Source organism: Pan troglodytes, chromosome 1 (genome assembly GCF_028858775.2).
Source record: "Pan troglodytes isolate AG18354 chromosome 1, NHGRI_mPanTro3-v2.0_pri, whole genome shotgun sequence".
Classification (NCBI taxonomy): domain Eukaryota; kingdom Metazoa; phylum Chordata; class Mammalia; order Primates; family Hominidae; genus Pan; species Pan troglodytes.
In genome coordinates this window covers 107,942,107-107,969,759 of record NC_072398.2, presented here as the reverse complement: position 1 = coordinate 107,969,759, position 27,653 = coordinate 107,942,107, and the positions used below count along the sequence as shown (strand labels likewise).

Genomic DNA, 27,653 nt, shown 5'->3' with positions numbered 1-27,653 from the left:
AAAATTCAGCAATGAAGCCATCAGGTTTTGGGCTTTTCTTTAATGGAAGACTTTTTATTACTGATTCAATCTCCTTACTCATTATTCTGTTCAGATTTTCTATTTCCTCAAGATTTAGTCTTAATAGGTTATATATGTCCAATAATTATCAATTTTTTCTAGGTTATACCATTTGTAGGCATATAATTGCACATAGCAGTCTCTTATGATACTGTGCATTTCTATGGTATAATATCAATTGTAATGTCTCCTCTTTTATTCCTAATTCTATTTATTTGAGTCTTTTTATCTTAGCTAGTCTAGCTAATGGTTTGTTAGTTTCTTTTCTGTTTGCAAAAAACCAGCTCTTAGTTTATCTTTTCCATTGTTTTCTAGTCTCTATTTCATTTATTTCTGATCTGATCATTTCCTTCCTTTTACTAATTTTGGGATTGGTTTATTCTTTTTCTTTGTAGTTCCTTGAGGTGTAACATTAGGTTATGTATTTCTTCTTTTTTGATGTAGGCATTTATTGCCATAAAAGTCCCTCTTTGAACTGCTTTTGCTGCATCTATAAATTTTGGTATATTGCATGTCCATTTTCATTTGTCTCGAGATATTTTTCAATTTCTATTTTAATTTCTCCTTTGACCAATTGGTTATTTAGAAGCATGTTGCTTAATTTCCACATATTTGTGAATTTTCTGAAATTTCTTCTCTTACTGATTTCTAGTTTCATACCATTGTCACTGGAAAAGCTACTTGATATGCTTCTATCCTCTTAAATTTGCTAAGACATGTTTTATAGCCAAACATATGATCTATCCTGGAGAATATTGCAATGCACTTGAGAAGAATGTGTGTTCTGCTGCTATTGTATGGAATATTCTATAAATGTCTATTAGGTCCATTTGGTCTAAAGTGTAGTTCAAGTTCAATGTTTCCTTATTGATTTTCTGCCTGGATGATCTATCCATTGTTGAAAGTAGGGTATTTAAGTCCCCTGCTATTACTGTATTGCAATCCATCTCTCTCTTCAGATTTATTAATATATTTGCCTTATATATTTAGGTGCTCCAATGTTGGAACATACATATTTACAATTGTTACATATTTGATGACCCTTTTATTATTGTATATTGACTTTCATTGTCTCCTTTTACAGCTTTTGACTTAAAGTCTATTTTATCTGATATAAGTATAGCTACTCTCACTCTCTTTTGGCTTCCATTTGCATGGAATATTTTTTTCCATCCCTTTACTTTCAATTCATGTGTGTCCTTACAGGTGAAGTGAGTTTCTTGTAGGGTGTGTATATTTGGTCTTCTTTTCTTATCCATTCAGCCACTCTATGTCTTTTGATTGGGTAATTTACTCCATTTACATTCAAGGTAATTAACAATAGGTAAAAACTTACTACTTCCATTTTGTTAATTGTTTTCTGGTTGTTTTATAGATCCTTTGTTTCTTTTTTCTCCCTTGATGTCTTCTTTTGTGATTAGATGATTTTCTCCAATGGTATGCTTTGATTCCTTTTTATCTTTTATGTATCTACTATAATTTTTTGCTTTGTGGCTACCAAGAGGCTTACATAAAACATCTTATAGTCGTAACAGGCAATTTTAAGCTAATAAGAAGTTAATATTAACTACATAAAATAACTACACTTTTACTTTATCCACTCCCACATTCTGTTTTTGAGGTCACAATTTACATTTTTTATACTGTATATCCCTTAAAAATTATTGTGACTATTATTATTTTTAATACTTGTTTTTTAACATTCATACTAAAGATATAAGTGATTTACATACCACCATCACAGTTTTATAGTGTTCTGAATTTGACTGTGTACTTAATTTTACCAGGAAGCTTTATTCTTTCATATGTTGTGTTACTATTAATAATTAGCATCCTTTTTGCTCTGCATGAAGAATTCCCTTTAGCATTTCCTGTAAGACAGACCATGTGGAATGAACTCACTCAGCTTTTGTTTATCTGGAAAAGTTTTCATCATTCTTTTATTTCTGAAGGACAGCTTTGCTGTGTATAGTATTTTTGGTTGATAGGGTTTTTTTCCCTTCAGCACATTTAATATATTATCCCAATATTTCTTGGCCTGCAGCGTTTCTGCTGAGGAATCCACTGATAGCCTTTTAGGAATTCCTTTATAGATGATTTGCTTCTTTCCTCTTCCTGTTTTCAGTGTCTTCTTTTTATTTTTGATTTTTGACAGTTTGATTGTAATATGTCTTGCAGTCTTGTTTGGCTTGAGTCTAATCAGAGTCCTTTGACCTTCCTGTACCTGGATATTTCTTTCTCAGATTTAATTTATTTTCTGTTATTATTTCTTTAAATAAACATAAATTTCTCTCTCTCTTTCTTCTACTTTAACTCCTATAACTTGAACATTTGCTTTTTTGATACTGTTCCATAAATCCCATAAGCTTTCATCATTCCTTTTCATTCTTTTTTCCTTTTTCTCTTCTTGTTGCATATTTTCAAATAATTGTCTTTGAGTTTGCAGGTTCTTTCTTCTGTCTATCAATTCTGCTGTCAATGCTTTCTATTGCATTTTATAATTTAATTCATTGTATTTTCCAGCTCCAGAATTTGGTTACTTTTTCATAATGTCAATCTCTGTTAAATTTCTTGTTTTGGTCATTTATTGTTTTCTTGATTTCAATGAATTATTTCTCTGTATTTTATTGAAGTTTGCTATACAACTATTATTTTGAATTATTTATCAGGCAGTTTATATATCTCCATTTCTTTAGTGTCAGTTACTCATGTTTTATTTTCTTCCATTGGTGATGACATGTTTCCCTGATTATTCTTGATCTTTGTGGCCATTTGCTGGTGTCTGCTTATTTTAAGAAGTGGAGACTTATTCCAGTCTTTGCAAACTAGGTTTGTTTGGGAAATCCTTCACCAGTCAGCATGTCCAGAGATTCTGGGCAGTCCATCTAGCGTGGCCTGTTGGCGTACTTGCTGCTGGAGTCCTTGGGTGAGTGGGCCTTGTGCCTGGGTTAGCAAGTGGGAAGACCTGGTGCCTGGGTTCATAAGGTTGAGCTTGGATCCTGGATCCACTGAGGTAGATGTATTGATTGGGTCTGCAGAGGTGAGCCTGGAGCCTAGGTCCAAGGGCAGATCTAGAGCCTATATCCATTGGGGGTGGCCTGAAGCCTGGTTCCATAGTAGCTGATCTGAAACTAGGTTGAGCCTTAAGCCTGAGTCTGTAGGGGCTGGCTAGGCCCTGGAATGGGTCAGAGACTGGGTCCACTAGGATAAGCCCAGAGCCTGTGTCCATGGGGACTGACCTGACACTGGGGTAGACCTGTATCCTGAGTTCATGGAGTTTTGGGTCTATGGGGGCTGGCCTAGAACCTGGGTATTTAGGAGTAGTCCTGGAACCTAGGTCCATGAGGGTCAGCTTAGCACTGAGGTCAGCTGGGACAAATCTGGCCCTTACATCTGCTGGAACATGGGACTGCAGGGGCCAGCCTGGAGTGTGGGGCCACAGGGATCAGCCTGGCACTAGGCAGGACTGAAACCTGTGTCTGTGGTATCAGCCTTGTGCCTGAGATGTACTGACCTGGCACTGAGATGGGCCTAAGGCATCAGGCTGTGTGGGCTGATGTGGCTTTGGGCTGATCTTAAACTAGGGCGGGCCTGTAGCTTGGAGCTGCAGGAGCTAGCCTTATCTTGAGCAGGCCTGGAACCTATATCTGCAGGCCAGCCTGAAGGCTGAGTGCTGGCCTGATGATTAGGGCTGTAGGGGTTGGCCTAGTTCTGAGATAGGCATGAAGCCTGATGCTATGGGGCCCAGCCTGATGCTGGGTTGGGGGGCATCCAGAGCCTGAGACCACTGGGACTGGTCTGACCCTGGAGTAAACCTGAAGATGGAATCTTCAGGGTAGGCCTGGAGCCTGATCTGTGAGGGCTGGCCTGGCACTATAGTGAGCTCAAAGCCTGAGGCATGGGGGCCAGCTAGATGCTGGGGTCAGACTGGAGCATAGGGATGTTAGGGTTGGCTTGGAGATTGAGACTGGGGAGCAGACCTGGAGCCTGGGAATGTAGGATCTGGCCTGGTGTCAGTGAGAGGTGACAGCATGCTGGCAGTCCTCACAGCCCTCTCTTGCTCTCAGTGCCTCCTCTGCCTGGGCTCCCACTTTGGCGGCACTTGAGGAGCCCTTCAGCGCACCGCTGCACTGTGGGAGCCCCTTTCTGGGCTGGCCAAGGCCGGAGCCGGCTCCCTCAGCTTGCAGGGAGGTGTGGAGAGAGAGGTGCCAGCGGGAACCGGTGCTGCGCGCCACGCTTGCAGGCCAGCTGGAGTTCTGGGTGGGCGTGGGCTTGGCAGGCCCCACACTCGGAGCAGCCGGCTGGCCCTGCCGGCCCCGGGCAATGACGGGCTTAGCACCCGGTCCAGCAGCTGCGGAGGGTGTACTGGGTCCCCCAGTAGTGCCAGCCCACTGGCGCTGCGCTTGATTTCTCGCCGGGCCTTAGCTGCCTTCCCGCGGGGCAGGGCTCGGGACCTGCAGCTCGCCATGCCTGAGCCTCCCACCCCCTCCGTGGACTCCTGTGGGGCCCGAGCCTCCCCGATGAGTGCCGCCCCCTGCTCCATGGCGCCCAGTCCCATCGACCACCCAAGAGGTGAGGAGTGCCGGCGCATGGCGCGGGACTGGCAGGCAGCTCCACCTGCAGCCCTGGTGTGGGATCCACTGGGTGAAGCCGGCTGGGCTCCTGAGTCTGGTGGGGAGGTGGAGAACCTTTATGTCTAGCTCAGGGATTGTAAATACACCAATTGGCACTCTGTGTCTAGCTCAAGGTTTGTAAACACACCAATTAGCACCCTGTATCTAGCTCAGGGTTTGTGAATGCACCAATTGACACTCTGTATCTAGCTACTCTGGTGGAGATTTGGAGAACCTTTGTGTTGACACGCTGTATCTAGCTACTCTGGTGGGGACTTGGAGAACCTTTGTGTTGACAATCTGTATCTAGCTAATCTGGTGGGGAAGTGGAGAACCTTTGTGTCTAGCTCAGGGATTGTAAATGCACCAATCAGTGCCCTGTCAAAACAGACCACTCAGCTCTACCAATCAGCAGGATGTGGGTGGGGCCAGATAAGAGAATAAAAGCAGGCTGCCCAAGCCAGCAGTGGCAACCCGCTCCAGTCCCCTTCCACAACTGTGGAAGCTTTGTTCTTTAGCTCTTTGCAATAAATCTTGCTACTGCTCACTCTTTGGGTCCACACTGCTTTTATGAGTTGTAACACTCACCGCGAAGATCTGCAGCTTCACTCCTGAAGCCAGCGAGACCACGAGCCCACTGGGAGGAAAGAACAACTCCAGATGCGCCGCCTTAAGAGCTGTAACACTCACCGCGAAGGTCCGCAGCTTCCCTCCTGAGCCGGGGAGACGGCGAACCCCACCAGAAGGAAGAAACTGCGAACACATCCGAATGTCAGAAGGAACAAACTCCAGACGCGCCACCTTAAGAGCTGTAACACTCACCGCAGGGTCCGCAGCTTCATTCTTGAAGTCAGTGAGACCAAGAACCCACCAATTCTGGACACATCATGGGCCTAGAATCTGGGGCTGTGGGGGCCTTCCCAGTGCTGGGTTTTATTGGTGGGCCCAGTATTGGGGTTTGAGGCAAAGTCTGGTACTTATTTTCCTCATCTTCCCCGAAGTGAAAGGTATCTCTCTGTGGACTGTGCTGCCTGGTATGGAGGTAAGGGTGATGTGGGTAATGTAAAGTTGTCCTTCCTATCCTCTTCAATGTGTCTTTTCTTATTTCTGTGCTACACTCAGGTGCTGTAATCTCTCATTTGGTTTTCTTCACTCTTGTGAAGGTATTTTTATGCATGGATAGTTTTTCAAATTGATGTTTCTGTGGAGAGACTAGCACTGGAAAGTTATTTTCTGCCATCTTGCTGATTAAGACACAACACTTTTCAAATACAAAAATTAATAACCATAAGTAAAATGTAAATATACTTGAACTTTTTTTTTTTTTTTTTTTTTTTTGAGGTGGAGTCTCAGTCTGTCGCCCAGGCTGGAGTGTAGTGGTGCGATCTCGGCTCACTGCAAGCTCCACCTGCTGGGTTCACGCCATTCTCCTGCCTCAGCCTCCCGAGTAGCTGGGACTACAGGTGCCTGCCACCGCGCCCGGCTAATTTTTTGTATTTTTTAGTAGAGACGGGGTTTCACCGTGTTAGCCAGGATGGTCTCGATCTCCTGACCTCATGATCCACCCGCCTCGGCCTCCCAAAGTGCTGGGATTACAGGCGTGAACCACCACACCTGGCCACATACTACATAAAGTTTGAGCTTAAAAATAAAATAGAATTATAATTTTTAATGTGTACTTAGTCCATCAATGATGTCATCACTGAGCTGTGTAAAGCTTTCCAGTGCTGAAAACCTCTTTCTGAATCTATGCTAGTTAAGAGAATGATAAAGATCTTGTTATAAACTGCTCTTAAATATTTTTCTCTAATCCACTGCCATGGTTTTAATGTGTCCCCCAAAGTTCATGCATTGGAATCTTAATCCTCAGTGCAAGTATGTTGACAGGTGGGACCTTTAAGAGGTGATTAGGCCATGAGAGCACCATTCTCATGAATGATGAATGCCATTATTGCAGGAACCTGTTCCTTATAAAAGGACAAGTTCAGCCCCCTTTTCTCTCTCTCACCCCTGTGCCTTCTGCCATGGGATGATGCAGCAAGAAGGCCTTCACCAGATGCCAGTGCCTCAATCTTGGACTTCTCAACCTCCAGAACTGTGAGCCAATACATTTCTGTTCATTATAAATGACCCGGTCTCAGGTATTAATGCTGTAGCAGTACAAAATAGACTAAGACACCCATTATCTACCAACAATCCTATCTCTTGGTTAACAACTTTGAGGAGATTTTTTTCAGGGGCCAAGGTTACATTTCTTTGCAAGAACAGTTTTTTTAATTTCTAACTGCTATGGTTTGAATGTTTGTATCCCTGAAAAATTCGTGTTGAAACATAATTCCAATTGTAAAAAGTAAAGTAAAGGTTCCTCTTCAAAAAGACTTTCCTCCCCATCTAATTAGGAATAAATAGTGATTTCACTTAGAAGCAAATTTATTCAAAGACCTGTGCTAACATTCTTAGATATCTGCTAGCCGTAATAAAGAAATCAATGTACTTTGTGTTCTTCGCTCCCACAATTTAGCCTAAATATTTGCCCTGGCATGCTTATACTGGTCCAAGCAAGCGTTAGGTCATCGCCTGTTCCTCTTCTTTATTTGGAGGTGTTTTTTACCTTTCTCAGCATTCCACAAGTTACCTCCTCCTTCCTTTGTTCTCCACTGCCTTTGCCTCTTTTAAAAAGTTCTAAGTTGCAAGCCAATTGGGACAAATACAGAATGTGAGGTCCTGTTCCAACCAATGGAAACCAGACACAGCAGTAGGGTGGACGCATGAGGTTATAAATAACCTTGTCTCCTTTGTTTGGTGTACTCTCATGGCAAAACTGCTGGTGAGTGTACCCTTTCTGCAGAAAGTAAAAATGGCCTTGCTGAGAAAATTAAATTTATGTTCAAGTGCTATTTCTTTATGGCACCGGGAAACAAGCATTTCTAACACAGTGCAACAGTATTAAGAGGTGGGGTCTTTAGAAGGTGATTAGTTCAGGAGGGCTCCACTCTCATGGGTGGGATTAGTGCCCATAAAAAAGGGCTTGAGGGAGTGAGTTCTCCCTATTTAGCCCTTTATTGCCCTTCTGCCCTTTCATCATATGATCATGCAACAACAGGACCATCTGTGGAGCAGAGAGCAAACTTTCACCAGATGAGAAATCTGCTGGCACCTTGATCTTTGATAACCCAGACTTCAGAACTGTGAAAAGTAAATTTCTATTATTTATAAATTATCTAGTCTTAGATATTTTGTTACAGCATCCTGAATGGACTAAGACAGTAACAAACTTTTTTTTTTTTTTGCTTCAAAGAAAGTATTTCTGGTTTGTCTTTATTTTTCCATCTCATCTTCCATAAATGAAGATTCTAATACAGACACCTTGTTAATACCAATAGTATTCCATTCATGTCCATGTGTTGGAAAGTCTTTGTGATAGATAATAATTATTCTTGTATTAGAAGCTTTGCTTTGTTTTCTTTTTTCTTGAGGATTATAAAGGCATATAAGACAGCTTTCTAAATACAGTCACCTATACATGATTCCCAAATTTTAATGAAACGTGTCTCTGGTATGTCTCAGAACATAAATGTTTCAGATTTCAGATTTTTTTAAACTTCAAACTAACAGTATCATACCAACAGAAATACCAGTATTCTAGTACCTTTGAAAACAGCATGGAATATCAGAGTGGTGGAACATTGAAAACTGGTATTGTAAGTCACTCTTCTGTGGGCAATGGGGAGCCAATAAAGATGTTTAAACAAGGAAGTCACAAAGATGTATAGACACAGACGTACTCTGTTAGAGTTGTAGGAGTTGTAGAGAGTATTAAGCCCACCTCCCTCTGTCCCTCTGTCGAAAGGTCATCAACTTCAGCATGAGTCACCAACAATGCATACAGGAAGTTGATTAATGAGGAAAGAAGAGATTGGAGAAAGGCATGAAAGACATCTATTATTCTCCCCTCATCATTCATTCACTCTTTTTAAAGTAAAAACAGTTATCTGAACCTCTTTTGAAGAATCGCCTGTACCCCCTAGTAGCTCATTTAGTTTGGGTGGGTTTGACTTCCCCTTCAACTTCAGGGATGGTTGGAAATGACTGGTTCAAGCATTAAGCATATATCTCAAATCTGGCAAAAAATTCTGAGGCCCAGAATTTCTGCTTGTGTGGGGAAAAGAGCTCTTTATTTCCAGTTAGACTGCTTGAGTCATTGTGTAATGAAGGGGTGAGCTCTGAGTCACCAGAAAAAGTTTGAGGACAAAGGCAAAACAGTAGAAGATGGAGCTGGAGGCTACAAAAGAAATAAAAAATCAATATTAACTGAGCTTCTATCCAGCTAAGCCTGAAGGCAGTTCTCCTGAAATTTTCAATTGTGTGGGCTAATCAATTCTTTTGTCTTTTTTCCTGTTAAACCAGCTTGAATCAGGTCTTCTGCCACTTGCAACAGAAAGAACCTAAGTGATATTAAGGAAAAAACAGGAAGCCATCCATCAGGATTGAGGAAATGGTAGGAAAAAAGAGACCTATTGGAGAGAAGTCACAAAGGAAAGTTTTAATCTCTCATCTTACAGGGGTATTATCCATGCTAAATATCACACAAATTGCTATCCCCTCCGTAATATAAGTTAAGCATTATAATATCTGTAATATCTGTGACTCATAGTGTGGGCCCAGATGCCAGACAAACATGGGTTCAAATTTAGTTTACTCAGTTTCTGCCACTTAAGATCTGTGCATTCCTGGGCAAGTTACTTCTCTGTTCTCTAATTTCAATTTCTTCCTTTACAAAATGGTGATAGTACCTACAACTGGAGTTACTATAAGGATTAAATGTCACATTACATAATGCCATGTATATGGTTATGGTAAGCACTTAATTCAATTACTATTATTGATGTTTTTCCTTTTTCCAAGCTTCCTGGAGATATAACTGGGGGAAATAATTTGTTGGAGGTGAAACTACCAATCTTCCCTGCTTCACCATCTATCTTTACCTCCTCCTCTTCATTTTAATAGAAGTGACGACCCTTAATGAAAGATGCAACCCTTCTCTCCTGTCCGAGGGTGACCCTTCCTATTTTCTTCTTTATCACACATTCTCTCAACTCCTTAGGAATTTTTCTCTACCAATTATTTCTTTTTGTCTTCTTGTTTCCCCTCCATTGGGAATTGTCCTCATTGTCTTAGTTCATTTTGTGTTGCTATAAGGGAATATCTGAAGCTGGATAATTTATAAAGAAACAAGTTTATTTGGCTCATAATTCTGGATGGCTGGAAAATTCAAGGTTGGGCATATGCATTAGGTGATGGCTACAGGCTGCTTCCACTCATGGTGGAAGATGAAGGAGAGCCAGTGAGTGCAGAGATAACATGATGAGAAATGAAGCAAGGAGGTGGGGAGGTGCCAGGTTCTTTTTAACAACTAGCTTTTGGAGAGTGAGAATTTATTCACTTCTGAGGGAGGGCATCAATCTATTACTCATGAGGGATCTACTGCCATGACCCAACACTTCCCATTAGGCCCCACTTCTAACACTGGATCAAATCTCAGCATGAGGTTTAGAGGGGACAAACATCCAAACTATAGCACCCATTTTATAAAAAACACCTCCATACTAAAACTAAAACTAACCCCTCTTTGACTCTGTATCCATAGTTTTCAATGTGTGATCTGAAGAGCTTCTGTATCAGAATCACCTGGATGCTTGTTTAAAACACAGAGTTCCAGACTCCACTCGGCTATAGTAAGACATATTGGTGCTTCTGTACCTACATTCTAACAAATAAGCCAAGTGATTATGATGTACCATAAAGTTGGAGAAAACTGTTCTCTATTGGGCTCTCCATGGTACCTGGCAAACCTCTGGTTACCTAGCTGTGACCCTCTCTCTTGTGTATACTGTGGGTATCTTACTTTCTCACATTCCTCAAATTGTCAAGAGCACCAATCACCACCCCTCTAACTCATACTCTGATTTTGCAGAAAAAAAAAAAAAAAAAGAAAAAAGCCCCATGAATCTCCATGCCATGAATGTATTTCACCCATGCCTATTCTTTCTTATTTCCCTCCTATAAACATGGAAAATACATACTTTTTCTTTCTGAAGCTAATTATGCCACTTAAGCTCATTTCTGATTTTATCCTGCCCTCCTAAGCACTTAATCAGATCTATTATCCTGTCTCTCCTTATCTGGAAACTTATTTCTATCAACATTTAAACATATATACAAGCTTCTCTCATCTTCAAAAGACAATTCTCCCTTAATTTCATGAATCAAACACCTCCAGCTACTGCATTTTTTCATTCCCTCTTCTCAGCTAAGCTTCTTAAAGATGTCTACACTTACTTCCCACTTGCATTCCATTTCTGCCCCATTATTGGATTAGGATTCCACTATTTCACTGAGACTGCTCTCACTTAACTAACAGAAGATTACTTTGTTGTTAAATCCATTGGACACTGGACCTTACATTACTTGGCTTCTCAGTTCCATTTGACACTATTGTCCATTCTCTTTTTTAAAAAAACCTTTTTTCTCTTGGCTTCCTTGATACCTAAGTACCTTATGATCTACATATTCAAAATTAACTTGGTAATTTCTGCTTAACCTCCTTCCCAGGTGCATGGCATCATCTGCAGGTTGTCCAAGCCAGAAACGTAGTCATCCTTGACTCCTTCCTCCTTCTCACTTGTTAACTACCTCTTACATGTTTCATAGCTGGATTGCTGCAACAGCTCCTAACGGTCCTTTCTCCAGTTTTGCTCCCATCCAATCCAGAGTAATACTCTGGAGGGAAAGATCATAGTTATACTGGCCACTAGATTCTAAATATTTGCTATAGGTAAGTTTGAAAATTAGGCACCAAGCTTCCTGACAACCAAGACAAAATTGAAGGAAAAGTAATCTTCATACTTCTTAATGCTTGTTCTAATTCTAACACTCTAAACCAAATTTCTCAGGAGGAGATTTATAAAGGAAGCAATAAATGATGTAATGAGCAATGGCTCAACAACATTCCTATGATATATCCTATAATTTCATTTGGCAAGTATTTATGGAGTACTTACTACAAGCCAGGCACTGTGCTCACCACTGGGGAAAAAAATATGAATGTGGTTGTTTCTTATCTAATCTCATTATTAAAAATGAGTTTTTACATAATATTAAATGCAATCCTCTGAAGACAATTTGGCTGGGAAAGGGCTTATTTCCCGAGCCATCCCTGCCTGGTAGTTTAAAACCAGGGTCAAAATAACAGCTACTCAGTGTTCCCCTGCTTCCTGCAACCACCCTAACACCCCCACCCACACGGTCCTACCCTGGGTCAGGACTTCCAGTCTCTCTCTTTCTCTCTCTCTTTTTTTTTTTTTTTTTTTTTTTTGAGATGGAATCTCACTTTGCCGCCCAGGCTGGAGGGCAGTGGTGCAATCTCGGCTCACTACAACCTCTGCCCCCAGGTTCAAGCGATTCTCCTGCCTCAGCCTCTCGAGTAGCTGGGATTACAGATGTGTGCCACCACACCTGGCTAATTTTTGTATTTTTGGTAGAGACAGCGTTTCACCATGTTGCCCAGGGTGGTTTCAAACTCCTGACCTCAGGTGATCTGCCTGCCTTAGCCTCCCAAAGTGCTGGGATTACAGGCGTGAGCCACCGCGCCCGGCCCAGCCTCTTTTAAATTGCAGCTCACTGCCACTACTATCACACACAAGATACGTCTGGACTCCCCATGGTTTGTCTCACATGTGTTGACAAACAGTGCTTTTAACAACCACATGAAATCTGCTATTTTCCACCCTCACTCTGGTTTCTTTTGGAGATCTGCTGCTAAGTTGTTCCCCACACTTCCCCACACTCCCCCTCCAACAGAACACGTGAGCCCTGACAGGACCATTGCTGTATTAGTCCGTTTTCACACTGCTATAAAGATACTACAATTTATAAACAAAGGAGTAAATTTACTCACAGTTCTGCATGGCTGGGGACAGGGGGAGGCCTCAGGAAACTTATAATCATGGCAGAAGGGGAAGCAGGCACCTTTTTCACAAGTTGGCAGACCAGAGAGGAGAAAGAAGGAGGAATTTCCAAAAACTTATAAAACCATCAGATCTCCTGTGTGGAGAGAGAGATCCTTCTTTCTCTTCTTATACAGCCATCAATCCTACTGGATTAGGACCTCACATTTATATCTTCACTTAACCAAAATTGCTACTGGAAAGGGGTCCTGATCCAGACTCCAAGAGAGAGTTCTTGGACCTCGGGCAAGAAAGAATTTGGGGTGAGTCCATAAAGTGAAAGCAAGTTTATTAGAGAAAAAGAGAAACAAAAGAATGGCTACTCCATAGACAGAGCAGGGGCATGGGCTGCTCAACTGAAAATACTTATGGTTATTTCTTAATTATATGCCAAACAAGGGGTGGATTATTCATGAATTTTCTGGGAAAGGAGTGGGATTTCCTGGAACTGAGGGTTCCTCCCCACTTTAGGTCATATAGGGTAACTGCTGGCCCCGACATTCGTAAATTGTCATAGTGCTGATGGGAGTGTCTTTTAGCATGCTAATGCATTATAATTAACGTAAAATGAGCAGTAAGTTTGACCATAGGTCACTTCCATCAACATCATGCATTTGGTTGGTGTTGGCCAGCTTCTTTACCACTTCCTGTTTTATCAGCAGGGTCTTTTTGACTGGTTTCTTGTGATACCAGTCCTGCTGACCTCCCCGCTCATCCTGTGACTGAGAATGCCTAACCTCCTGGGAATGCAGCCCAGTAGGTCTCAGCCTCATTTTACCCAGCCGCTATTCAAGATGGAGTCACTATGGTTCAAATGCCTCTGACAGAATCACCTTCTAAAAGTCCTATGTCCAAATGCAGTCACTTAGTGGGTACGAATTTGGCGGGGGACACAACTGAGTCCATAGCAAACAGTATTCGATTTTTAATCACATCAGCACACACAATAAGACTCTGAAAAGTGAGTCCCTTGGCTGGGCTAGGGAGAAAATTGTGACAATATGTAGTGTTCCAAAATGACCCTCCTCCCTGCATCAGGGAGCACTCAGAACCTTCCAGCTTGGTGAACAGAATTTGTTCTCAGGCCAGGAGCCATGCTCTGTAAGTATGTTGTCTTTACATCTGGCCCAGTTTGATCTTTGGAGATAGACACATAGTGGGTCCCAGATTGTGTCCTGTTGCAAAGATCTGGAAACACAGGCTTGGGATACCTGTATATCAACAGAAACCAGACTAGCAGGTGGTAAGGCTGGCATTGTTCTGTGTTCCTAGGTGTTTTTTTTTTTTTTTTTTTTTTTTGAGACGGAGTCTTGCGCTGTTGCCCAAGCTGGAGTCGTGTGGCGCGATCTCGGCTCACTGCAAGCTCCGCCTCCCGGGTTCACGCCGTTCTCCTGCCTCAGCCTCCCGAGTAGCTGGGACTACAGGTGCCCGCCACCACGCCTGGCTAATTTTTTTTTTTTTTTTTTTTTTTTTTTTTTGTATTTTTAGTAGAGACGTGGTTTCACCGTGTTAGCCAGGATGGTCTCGATCTCCTGACCTCATGATCTGCCCGCCTCGGCCTCCCAAAGTGCTGGGATTACAGGCGTGAGCCATGGCGCCTCTTAGGTTCTTAATCACTGGGACACCCACAGGCAAGGCCTGGCTTTTTCCACAAGAAGTATTCTGGATGGAAGTAAACACATCAGTGAGCTTAAAGTTCTACATGATTACAATGACTTAAGCTTGAGAATTTTTTTAAAAACAGAGAAGGGAGTAGTAAATGACTAAATATAAAGCACCTAGTGCTGTGTTTCGCAAATGGCAATCACTCGGCAGGTGTCTCAGCTCCTCGCTGCAGCAACCAGGCTTCCAGGACTGGAAGGAAGTCTTCTACATTCAAAACTAGACTCAAACTACTCCCCTCCACCACCCAATTCTACTCCTGCGCTCGCGATCCTCCTGCCTGGCAAACTCCATGGCCCGACAGATTCACTACCACTCCACTACCGGACCAGGCACGTCCGTGGGCCATCCACGCCTGGAAAACGGCTGGCTGGGCCGGAGGGGCGAGGCCCGCAGGCGAGGGGGGCGGGTACAAGCCACTTCTTGGGAGCCGCGGTACGCGCAGCCTTGTGGGAGTTGTAGTTTCCGCAGCTCTGAGTCTCCAGGCGAGGTGTCACTACAGGACTCGTTTTCCCGTGCTCCTGTGCGCGGGTCCACTTGGGACGGGTCCCTGAGTAGGTGAGAAGGTGGGTAGGAGCTTGCTTATAGAAAAGTGGAATCGAGTAGTCCTTGCTGGTGGAGCCGCTGCCGCCAGGGAACTCAGGGCCGGCTCCTGTTCCTTCAAGAGTGCTGGAGGCCAAACTTGAAATACAAGTTTAATGTTCCTCATCGGGCAAAAGATAAGGATCCGATCTCCCCCGGCCCGGTGTGCAGCAGGAGCGACCAACCCCGACCCGGGTTAAAACTCCCAGGGACTCTTCGCTGCTGCCACCTCTTGTTCTCTTCCCCGTTCCCACTCGGGGTCTCCCTCAGGGCCGGGAGGCACAGCGGTCCCTGCTTGCTGAGGGGCTGGATGTACGCATCCGCAGGTTCCCGCGGACTTGGGGGCGCCCGCTGAGCCCCGGCGCCCGCAGAAGACTTGTGTTTGCCTCCTGCAGCCTCAACCCGGAGGGCAGCGAGGGCCTACCACCATGATCACTGGTGTGTTCAGCATGCGCTTGTGGACCCCAGTGGGCGTCCTGACCTCGCTGGCGTACTGCCTGCACCAGCGGCGGGTGGCCCTGGCCGAGCTGCAGGAGGCCGATGGCCAGCGTCCGGTCGACCGCAGCCTGCTGAAGTTGAAAATGGTGCAGGTCGTGTTTCGACACGGGGCTCGGAGTCCTCTCAAGCCGCTCCCGCTGGAGGAGCAGGTGAGAGGTCGGCCCGGGCTGGGGCTGATGGGGCGAGGACCGTGTGCCAGGCCAGGAGTCTCGCCCTGACACACATCTTCAGAGCTTTACTCGCGCGGAGCGGGGCTCGGGTTGGGTCCAGAAGAAGGGAAAACAGCAGTAGCCAGTGACTCCCCAGGCTCTTGAGCAAAGGACCTGCTGGGGTTAGGACAGCACCGGAACTTCCAGTTTTGCCCTGATGGCGCAGCCATCAGTAAGCGCTGCTTAAGACGCATGGGAGTCGCCTGGGGATCCTGCTACGTTGCAGATTCTGATTCAGCAGGTGTGGAGTAGTGCCCCAGGTCAGCATTTCTATTAAGGGTCTAGGTGAACTTGAATACAAGGGTGCAGTGCACTTCTGTGTGACCATTTTGAAGGTGGTTTGTCAGAGCTGAAGGGCTGAAGGGACTTTAGTGATAGGAACCACTCTTAACTGAGATTACAGTGGATAAGAGGTCGTTGCCTTTGGAAACAAACTTTATAACTGCTTTTTCTCAGGGTTTGCTGGAGGCCATTTGAGATCTCCTGAAGTTTTTTTTTTTTGTAACAAGTGTTGTATTCTAGGGTTCTCCTTTTCTATTTAAGGTTACTAAACCTATAGTGGGAGGGATTTGAGGTCGGAACAAATTTAAAATGGGCTAGTCTGTGGCAGTAATGTTTTAAAAATCTGTCTGGTTTTGTCAGGATAATTATGACTAAAGCACAAATAGTTTTAAAAAAATGATTATCTTTCCTGGATGTGACTTTTTATAGCAGAAAGGCCTAGTGAAGAGGAACAGGCAACCTGAAATCCCCAAACTCCCAGGTATTACACCTGTGGAGTGCTTTTGTATCGTTGGTCTTCCAGGTTGATGTTGGAGGAGGTCGAAAAGATTGTCCAAAATTGATGTTAGGTATACTCTTCATAATAACAGTTGCTTTCTAGAAACCTTCAGGATTGTGTCTTTACATTGTACAACTGGAAACCCATTTTTCAAGGTTGGCCGCACATGAAATTAAACTTCTAAAGCATTTTCCACATAAATAAATACATTTGGAAGGCACTTAATTCTATTACCAGGTTTCTAGTTAGCCTTACTCTGGCTTTACCACTTGCTCTCTGGAACCGGGATTTCTTCTTTCATTTTGATTCTTTGATTTTTTTTTCAGTCTCTTACTTTGCCTTTTTATATTAGATCACTAAATTTTCCTTATGATTTTGTATGCAGCCCATCTCTGATGCTCCCCTTCCCCCAATTCTTCTCTATTTATTCTTGGTACAGAAGGACTGGGGAATCACATGTAGGAATATATATTATATTCACGTAGAAGACAAAAAATTATCAGTGGTAATGGAGAGTAAAACTTTGAATGTGTAGGCCTAGACCTAGTATGTACCATATATATATATATATATATATATATCTCCTGAAGGCCCTAGGAAAAGATTTAGATTCTTTTAGGGCTTTATCCCTAAGGGAGAGTGGGTGTGTGATGGATATCTTCTGCCTTTATGGTTGAAAGGTCCGTTGTAGCTTAGGAGACCAGCTTCATTCATCTTCAATCTGTGTAGCCACAAAATAGCATCTGAATCCATGGCCTGACTTTGCAATTAGAGAAGGCATATTACCTCTCCTTTCTGCTCATATTCTCCAGACTTTAGACAGATGCTTTAAACATCTTCGGCTCTCTAGTATAAAGTTGTGTGCATGAAAATCAGGGGTGAACCAACTCTCTTTCAATTTAGGCTATGAGCAAATATTAGCCTCTTAAAACTTGTTTCTGGATAGTCTCTGTCCAGTGTTCATTTCAAGATCCAATTTGATAGAGGTTGTTATTGGGATTTTTTTTTTTTTTGAGACAGAATCTTGTTCTGTTGCAAGGCTGGAGTGCAGTGACGCGATCTCGGCTCACTGCAACCTCTGCCTCTCGGGTTTAAGCAATTCTCTTGCCTCAGCCTCCCGAGTAGCTGGGACTATAGGTGCACACCACCAGGCCCGACTAATTTTTGTATTTTTACTAGAGACGAGGTTTCATCATGTTGGCCAGGATGGTCTCGATATCTTGATCTCATGATCCATCCGCCTGCTTCAAGTCTCCCAAAGTGCTGGGATTACAGGCGTGAGCCAGCACCCGGCCGTTATTGGGATTTTTTAATCTTCTTGGTTCTTCTATTACTTATAGTCAGAAGGGACTGCCTGGCAAAAATTTTTTGTCTTTGGTACATGTTTCCTGATTTCTGACTGGTTTATAGATTAATATATGTGACAAGTCACTTCATTCAGCCATCTCACAAATTCTCAGAAAGTAGCATGATTTAAAACTAGATGTTTTGGCTGGGTGTGGTGGCTCATGCCTGTAATCTCAGCACTTTGGGAGGCTGAGGCAGGTGGATCAAGAGGTCAGGAGTTCGAGATCAGCCCGGCCAAGATGGTGAAACCCCATCTCTACTAAAAATACAAAAATTAGCCCGGTGTGGTGGTGGGCGCCTGTAATTCCAGCTACTCGGGAGGCTGAGGCAGGAGAATTGCTTGAACCCGGGAGGCGGAGGTTGCAGTGAGCCAAGATTGAGTCACTGCACTCTACCCTGGGTGATAGAGCAAGACTCCATCTCAAAAACAAAAAACAAAAAACTAGATGTTTTATTGGGTTGTTTTCTTATGGCTTGAATGGCTGTTGGTTTAACCTGTTTTGCTAAAAGATTGTGCTTTGGAAATAAAAATATAGAACTTGATTGGCCATTTTTTTTCCTGATCATTAGAGCAGATCCAAACGCACTATCAAAAGAAAAGATTTGGCACTGCTTCCAGGCTTCCCTCAACTCCCCTGGGTGTCAAGATGGCCTCCACCCAGGGAGATTCCTCAGTTTTTATAAAATAAAGTCCAACCTACCCCAGCTTCACTGTTGATTAAGACATTTGGGTCCCTATTTATTTGACAATATAGATGAGCTGGGAAGCATAATGTAAGAATCTGTTATTGCTTAGTACCTTTCCAAAACTCAGCTAAAAGAAGCGGTATTCAAGAAGCATTACATGAGGTCCACCCATTCTTCAGGATCGATGGTTCTTAACCGTGGTGGAACATTGGAGTCAACTGGGAAGCTTTAAAAAATACACATGCCAGGGTCTCCCTCCGAAGGATTCTAATTTAATTGTTCCAGGGTATCCAGATAATGTAAAAGACTCTCTGGTGAAGCTTGAGAATTATCTGGACTGAAGAGCATTAAAAAAGTGGAGGCCCCACTTTTTTGGGGGATAATCCAAATGCGGTTATCCCAGGTTGGGACTCAGGCATCAGTAACTTTTAAAAAATGTCCGGGTAATACCAGTGTACAGACAAGGTTTAATATGATTGCTTTATTTTAAAATCTACACCTGGAAGGTTTTTGTTTACTTTTATGTAGATTTGTTCTTTTACCTGGAATGTAGTATATCAATCCCAGTACAGAATTGCCTTCGCTGAAATGTGCTTTGGTAAGAGGTTATCTTTCTGTGTTGAGAGAACTAGGAGAAACAATCCCACAGAACTCATTGCTGTGACTGCTGAAAAGATGTTCATTATATTACTCTATCCTCTTTATGAGGACCCTTGGGAGGAATCTGTCTGTTAGCATTAGGAATGGTGTGCTTCTCCTGAACAATTGGCTTGCTTTTTTCTTTAAACTAGTCTAGCTGATCAAGTTTGTTTCTTTATGTAAAAGTCAGGAAGCTGGGTGCCAAGTCTGTGGCCCACCTATAGTAAGTAAACAGATCTTCATGGTGTACATATTTTAGTAACCGTGTTACTGCATCCATTTCTTTGTCCCTACATTTGTTTGCTTTTGTCTTTCTTGCCTACTTTGAATTGGTTGTCTTACTATATTTTAATTTTTGCTATATCTACTTTATTACCCCTTGAAGAGGGGTATACACAAAATAAGTAAAATTATCAAGTTAGTCTTTGCCACTAACTGGGAAGCTTAAGAGCAGGAATGAGAATGAGAGTGTGTATGTGGGGTGGACACTATTATATGAAACTGATGTATCATCCATTCTTAAAAATCTGAAAACTGTACTTTAGACTTGACGTGACCTGGACTCCAGTCTCCTAGGAGATGCCAAGGGTCCTCTCTTGGTGAATGTGCCTAACAGATTTCTTAGTGAGGCTGAATGGCCCTGTGGAGCTTTGTGTCAGGCCCTGTGGTGGACACTGGAACTACAAGGATGGATAATTCAGTCTTGCCTTTAAAGGAGTTTCAATGTGATAAAGCAGAGACAACAGATATCAATTAAGGCAATATGCTGGGAGCACTGGGAACACAAAGGAGGTGTCTCCAAATGTCCAAAACTGAAATCAGCTTTCCACCTGTTTTTCTGTCTTGGTCTTAGTTTTAGTCAAGGAATATCTCCATTACAAGGCTCAAAAATCAAAGTAGTCTCTTTTTTGTTCTTCTGTGTTTACCTCCCAACACAGTCCCCACATAAAGCTTTTATTTACTCACTTGCCAAGTCTAACTCAAATGTCTTACATCTACCTCTTCTATTGTTACTGGCTTAGATGAGGCCTTAGGCTCTCATGTGGACTATTGCTAACATCTCAAAATGGGCTTTTCTGCATCTAGTCTTCCCATTCCAATTGTGATGTATGCTGCCAGGTTTCAGATTTATTCTGTGGAGCCTGTGGGCTAAGAGGATGTTGAGCGGCTGGAGCTGTGGGATTCCCTCCTACTTCAACTAGAGAAATTCGAGTTTTTGCCTTTATACGTACAAATCTAAAGTTAAACTTTATGTGGTATTTTCTGATTTAAAAATTGGAAAACCATTCCCAGGTTGAGGCAAACCAAACCACTTCTTTGCCATACACATTCTTTACCATCTCTGCTTTGCGCAAGCTTTCTAGTTATTTTTGGAATTCTGAATGTCACCCTTTATAAGTACAGGTATTTGCCTGTCTAAATACTATTCATTTAAAATGCTATTCCCTCAATGAAACTTCTCCTGAATCCCCAGCCAGAAGAGAAGGTCTGTCTTGCCTTTAAACTGCTATGGCCTTCATATGGTTTCTTGCAGCACATGTCAGCTTCTATTATGGTATTGCTGTCATTTACATTCACAGCTGGCCTTTTTTCTTGACTAACTTGAACACCCAGGAAAGGCAGGGTCAAGTTTTCTCAAGATGGGTATCTTCCACAGGAGCTGGCAAATTGTTGGAGCTATTAATTGTACCTACTGTGTGTGAGGCCCTTTGCTGGGAAACAGAAGTCAATAGATGACCGAGTCTCTGTTCTCAGGAAGCCAAGTCTACTGAACAGGACAGACCAGTAAAGGAGCTCGTTTAATACACTTTGGTAAAGGCTACTAAAGAGAGCCACTGAAGCTACTGTGAAAGCATAAGGCCATGACCAAGGTTTCTGGGAACACTTAAGCTGAGTCTTAAGGAATGAACAAAAGTCTTTCTAAATGAATGAGGAGAGAAAATTCCAGGCATAAGAAACATGATACTGAAAGGCCATGAAATATGAGAAAGGAAAGGAAGTTGCGTGGCTAGTGAGTAAGTGTGTAGAATAGGGAAGAAGTGGTAAGGGGGCTGCTAGAGAGGAGGTGGGGCCACATGAGCCATGAACCCTCGAAGGGTTTTTTTTTATCCAGAGGGGTTAGAGGGTCAGAAAGAGGGAGCAGTGATTAACTGTGAAAGAAGGAAGAAGGCCTCTCTGTGAACACCTGGTCCTCTGATGTGTCAGAAGGAGGTTCAGGTGTTGGAGACCAGGTGCCAGTGGGACTGACACATGCCTTTGGGAAGAATGGAGGGCTCCCTAGATGTAAAGAGAATCTGAGGCTCCCAGTACCATTCTCCTGGGATAGTTCGGGGAGGGTAGAAGATAAATATGACGATATGTGACATAGTAGGTTTCCAAATGTTAGTTTTAAAACTAAACAAAGTAGTAGGAAATTGAGTTAAATATTTTTTTTGTTATCAATGTTATAGGAATTCAGATTTAAAAGATAACCATCAAAAGCCAGAGTGGTCAGTGATAGGGAAGTAAGACTTGAGCTATCCTTGAACATTGAAGACAAGGTGATGGGCAGATAGGAACAGGAGTCCCTCCAAGCAAGAGAAGCAAGCTGGAAGAAGATGCAGAAACAGTGGGCAGGGTCTAGGTTGGAGGGGAGGAAAGAGGCAGTGAAGCTGAGTACAGGGGCTGGACAAAGGGGGTAGAAGTCCTTTTTTTAAATTTTTTTAAGAGATGGGGTCTTGCTGTGTTGCCCAGGCTGATCTTGAACTCCTGGCCTCAAGTGATGCTCCCACCTCAGCCTCCCAAAGTGCTAGGATTACAGGTATGAGCCACTGCACCCAGCCATGATGTAGAAGTCCTTGAAGGACAGATGCTTTCCTCTGAGACATTAGGAAAAAGCTACTGATATGATGACACTGGCTTAGCAAGATTAATTAGGTGATTTTGAAACATACAATGCATTATTATTTATTGTAGTCACCATCCTGTACAATAGATCACTAAAGCTTATTCTTCCTGTGTAACTGAAATTTTGTACCCATTGATAAAAATCTCTCTTTCCCCGTTTACTGCACCCCCCCAGCCTCTGATAACCATCACTCTACTCTCTAATTCTGTGAGTTTGACCTCTTTAGATTCTACACATACAAGCATACCTTGAAGATATTGCAGATTCAGGTCTAGACCACCACAATAAAGCAAATATCGCAATAAAGTGAGACCCACAATTGTTTTTTGTTTCCCAGTGCATATAAAAGTTGTGTTTACACTCTTCTGTATCCTATTATGCAATAGCATGTCTAAAAATGTACATACCTTAATTTAAAAATGCTTTATTCCTAAAAAGTGCTAGTGATTACCTGAGCCTTCAGTGAGTCATGATCTTTTTGCCAGTAGAGGGTCTTGCCTTGATGTTGATGGCTGCTGACTGATCAGGGTAGTAGTTGCTAAAGGTTGGGGTGGCTGTGGCAATTTCTAAAAATAAGACAACAGTAAAGTTTGCCACATTGATAGACTCTTCCTTTCATGAAAGATTTCTCTGTAGCTTATGACACAGTTTAATAGCATTTTACCCACAATAGAACATCTTTTGAAATTGGAGTCAATCTTCTCAAACTCTGCCACTGCTTTATCAATTAAGTTTATGTAATAAATCCATTGTTGTAATTTCAACAGTATTCACACTATCTTCACCAGGACTAGATTCCCTCTCAAGGAACCACTTCTTGTAGTAACTTCTCATGCATTCAAGTTTTATCATGAGATTGCAGCAATTCAGTCAGAACTTAAGGTTCCACATCTAATTCTAGTTCTCTTGCTATTTCCATCACATCTGCAGTTACTTCTTCCACGGAAGCCTTGAATCTTCAAAGTCATCCATGAGGGTTGGAGTCAAATCTTCCAAACTTCTCTTAATGTTGCTATTTTGACCTCCTCCTTATAAATGTTCTTAATGACATCTAGAATGGTGAATTCTTTCCATAAGGTTTTCAATTTACTTTGCCCAGATTCATCAGAGGAATCACTATCTAGGGCAACAATAGCATTACAAAATGTATTTCTTAAATAATAAAGACTTGAAAGTCAAAATTACTCCTTGGGGCATGGGCTGCAGAAAGACATGTGTTAGCAGGCACAAAAACAATATTAATTTTGAAGAGGTCCTTCACATCCCTTGTAAGTTGGATTCCTAGGTATTTTATTCTCTTTGAAGCAATTGTGAATGGGAGTTCACTCATGATTTGGCTCTCTGTTTGTCTGTTGTTGGTGTATAAGAATGCTTGTGATTTTTGTACATTGATTTTGTATCCTGAGACTTTGCTGAAGTTGCTTATCAGCTTAAGGAGATTTTGGGCTGAGACGATGGGGTTTTCTAGATATACAATCATGTCGTCTGCAAACAGGGACAATTTGACTTCCTCTTTTCCTAATTGAATACCCTTTATTTCCTTCTCCTGCCTAATTGCCCTGGCCAGAACTTCCAACACTATGTTGAATAGGAGTGGTGAGAGAGGGCATCCCTGTCTTGTGCCATTTTTCAAAGGGAATGCTTCCAGTTTTTGCCCATTCAGTATGATATTGGCTGTGGGTTTGTCATAGATAGCTCTTATTATTTTGAAATACGTCCCATCAATACCTAATTTATTGAGAGTTTTTAACATGAAGGTTGTTGAATTTTGTCAAAGGCTTTTTCTGCATCTATTGAGATAATCATGTGGTTTTTGTCTTTGGCTCTGTTTATATGCTGGATTACATTTATTGATTTGCGTATATTGAACCAGCCTTGCATCCCAGGGATGAAGCCCACTTGATCATGGTGGATAAGCTTTTTGATGTGCTGCTGGATTCGGTTTGCCAGTATTTTATTGAGGATTTTTGCATCAATGTTCATCAAGGATATTGGTCTAAAATTCTCTTTTTTTGTTGTGTCTCTGCCTGGCTTTGGTATCAGAAAGATGCTGGCCTCATAAAATGAGTTAGGGAGGATTCCCTCTTTTTCTATTGATTGGAATAGTTTCAGAAGGAATGGTACCAGTTCCTCCTTGTACCTCTGGTAGAATTAAGGACCTCTTCAAGGAGAACTACAAACCACTGCTCAAGGAAATAAAAGAGGATACAAACAAATGGAAGAACATTCCATGCTCATGGGTAGGAAGAATCAATATCGTGAAAATGGCCATACTGCCCAAGGTAATTTACAGATTCAATGCCATCCCCATCAAGCTACCAATGACTTTCTTCACAGAATTGGAAAAAACTACTTTAAAGTTCATATGGAACCAAAAAAGAGCCCGCATCGCCAAGTCAATCCTAAGCCAAAAGAACAAAGCTGGAGGCATCACACTACCTGACTTCAAACTATACTACAAGTATACAGTAACCAAAACAGCATGGTACTGGTACCAAAACAGAGATATAGACCAATGGAACAGAACAGAGCCCTCAGAAATAACGCCGCATACCTACAACTGTCTGATCTTTGACAAACCTGAGAAAAACAAGCGATGGGGAAAGGATTCCCTATTTAATAAATGGTGCTGGGAAAACTGGCTAGCCATATGTAGAAAGCTGAAACTGGATCCCTTCCTTACACCTTATACAAAAATCAATTCAAGATGGATTAAAGATTTAAACGTTAGACCTAAAACCATAAAAACCCTAGAAGAAAACCTAGGCATTACCATTCAGGACATAGGCATGGGCAAGGACTTCATGTCTAAAACACCAAAAGCAATGGCAACAAAAGCCAAAATTGACAAATGGGATCTAATTAAACTAAAGAGCTTCTGCACAGCAAAAGAAACTACCATCAGAGTGAACAGGCAACCTACAAAATGGGAGAAAATTTTCACAACCTACTCATCTGACAAAGGGCTAATATCCAGAATCTACAATGAACTCAAACAAATTTACAAGAAAAAAACAAACGACCCCATCAAAAAGTGGGCGAAGGACATGAACAGACACTTCTCAAAAGAAGACATTTATGTAGCCAAAAAACACATGAAAAAATGCTCATCATCACTGGCCATCAGAGAAATGCAAATCAAAACCACTATGAGATACCATCTCACACCAGTTAGAATGGCAATCATTAAAAAGTCAGGAAACAACAGGTGCTGGAGAGGATGTGGAGAAACAGGAACACTTTTACACTGTTGGTGGGACTGTAAACTAGTTCAACCATTGTGGAAGTCAGTGTGGCGATTCCTCAGGGATCTAGAACTAGAAATACCATTTGACCCAGCCATCCCATTACTGTGTATATACCCAAATGACTATAAATCATGCTGCTATAAAGAGACATGCACACGTATGTTTATTGCGGCATTATTCACAATAGCAAAGACTTGGAACCAACCCAAATGTCCAACAATGATAGACTGGATTAAGAAAATGTGGCACATATACACCATGGAATACTATGCAGCCATAAAAAATGATGAGTTCATGTCCTTTGTAGGGACATGGATGAAATTGGAAATCATCATTCTCAGTAAACTATCGCAAGAACAAAAAACCAAACACCGCATATTCTCACTCATAGGTGGGAATTGAACAATGAGATCACATGGACACAGGAAGGGGAATATCACACTCTGGGGACTGTGGTGGGGTGGGGGGAGGGGGGAGGGATAGCACTGGGAGATATACCTAATGCTAGATGACGAGTTAGTGGGTGCAGTGCACCAGTATGGCACATGTATACATATGTAACTAACCTGCACAATGTGCACATGTACCCTAAAACTTAAAGTATAATAAAAAAAAGGAAAAAAAAAACAATATTAATTTTGTACATCTCCATTAGCGCCTTTGGGTGACTAGGTGCATTGTCAATGAGCAGTAATATTTGGAAAGGAATCAATTTTTTCTTTTGAGCAGTAGGTCTCAACAGTGGGCTTAAAATATTAAGTAGACCATGCTGTAAACAGATGTCCTGCCATGCAGGCTTTGTTGTTCCATTTATACAGCACAGTCAGAGTACATTTAGCATAATTCTTAAGGGCTGTAGGATTTGCAGAATAGTAAATGAGCCTTGGCTTCACCTTAAGGAAACCAGCTGCATTAATCCCTAATGAGAATCAGCCTGTCCTTTGAAGCTTTGAAGCCAGGCATTGACTTTCTCTCTAGCTATGAAAGTCTTAGCTGGGATCTTCTTCCTATATAGGCTGTTTCTTCTGCATTGAATATCTCCATGTTATCAATAAGGTTGTTTCACTTTCTCATTGTTTGTGTGTTCACCAGAGTAGTACTTTTAGTTTCCTCCAAGAACTTTTCCTTTGCATTCATAACTTGGCTGTTTGGTGCAAGAGGCATAGGTTTTGGCTTATCTTAGCTTTCTACATGCCTTCCTTACTAAGCTTAATCATTTCTAGCTTTGGATTTAAAGTGAGAAACTTGAAACTTTTCCTTTCACTTGAACACTTAGAGGCCATTGTAGGGTTATTAACTGGACTAATTTTAATATTGTTGTGTCTCAGGAAATAAGGAGGCTCAAGGAGAGGGAGAGAGATGGGGGAAATACCAGTCAGCAGAGCACTCAGAAAACACACAACATTTATTGATTAAGTTTGCCATCTTATATGGGGGCGGTTTGTGGCGCTCCCAAATAGTTAAAATAGTAACATCAAAGATCACAGAGTTCAGGATCAGCCTGGGAAACATGGCAAAACCCTGTCTCTCAAAAAAAAAAAAAAAATTAGCTGGGCATGATGGTATATGCCTGTAGTCCCAGCTGCTCGGGAGGCTGAGGTGGGAGGATGAGCCAAGGTAATGCCACTGCACTCCAGGAGGCAGAGGTTTCAGTGAGCCAAGATCATGCCACTGTACTCCAGCCTGGGCAACAGAGCCAGACCCCATTTCAAAAAGAAAAACAAATCATAAATCATAGATCACCTTGACAGATTTAATAGTAATGAAAAAGTTTGGAATATTATGAGAATTACCAGATTTTACACAGAGACATGAATGAGCACATGCTGTTGGAAAAGTGGTACTGATAGACTTGCTCAATGCAGAGTTCTCCAAACCTTCAATTTGTGAAAAATGCAATCTCTGTAAAGAGCAATAAAATGATGTATGCCTATGTTACTAAAAGGTTAACTTTACTTATTTGCATCACGTAAAGATGAAAGTATGTGAGCTGATGGATTTTGTTTACATTAGTTAATCATATATCAAATGTAAATATATATGAAAACGTCACATTGTACTCCATAAATATATACAATATACAATTATTTGTCAATTAAAAATAAAACAAAATATTTAAATGCAATAAAAATATTTTTTCCAAAAAGATTAATTAGTTGGCTATGGATGGATGGATTGTGCAGGTCAAAGGGAGGAGTTTGTCACAGGCAGTAATAAGGTTTACATTCTACAATAAGATAATGGAAGGACCATTGGGAGGGACTTTTCTTCTAGGCAGTGATCAACAGGGCTTGGTGTGGGGATAGTGGATCCACAGGGAGCCAAAGGTTTGAGGTTTGGGGCCTAGGAGAACTGTGGTAACATTGAGAGGGACATAGTAGATTGGGAAGGGGAACTGGTCCATGGGATTAGACTTGTTTTTAAAATTGAAGTA

At 42.1% G+C, this 27,653-nt stretch overlaps 1 protein-coding gene and 1 long non-coding RNA gene across 5 annotated transcripts in view; one reads left to right on the top strand and one right to left on the bottom strand.

Moving 5' to 3' along the window:
- Positions 1-13,589: 13,589 nt before the first annotated feature.
- Positions 13,590-14,819, bottom strand: LOC129137564 (uncharacterized). Its single transcript, XR_008540241.1, has 2 exons — positions 14,458-14,819; positions 13,590-14,341 (listed from the first exon to the last, which is right to left on the bottom strand). It is a non-coding gene; the product is annotated as an uncharacterized LOC129137564 (long non-coding RNA).
- Positions 14,820-14,850: 31 nt separating this feature from the next.
- The window catches only part of ACP6 (acid phosphatase 6, lysophosphatidic), a 71,462-nt gene continuing 58,659 nt past the window's right edge, over positions 14,851-27,653 (top strand). For all 4 annotated transcript variants that reach the window (XR_010158833.1, XM_054669728.2, XM_009427552.4 and 1 more), the window contains exon 1: positions 14,851-15,570. Coding sequence is in view for 3 of the 4 variants with exons in the window: in XM_054669728.2 (XP_054525703.1) it covers positions 15,352-15,570 (219 nt within the window). In the remaining variant the exon portion in view is untranslated. The remainder of the gene's footprint in view (positions 15,571-27,653) is intronic.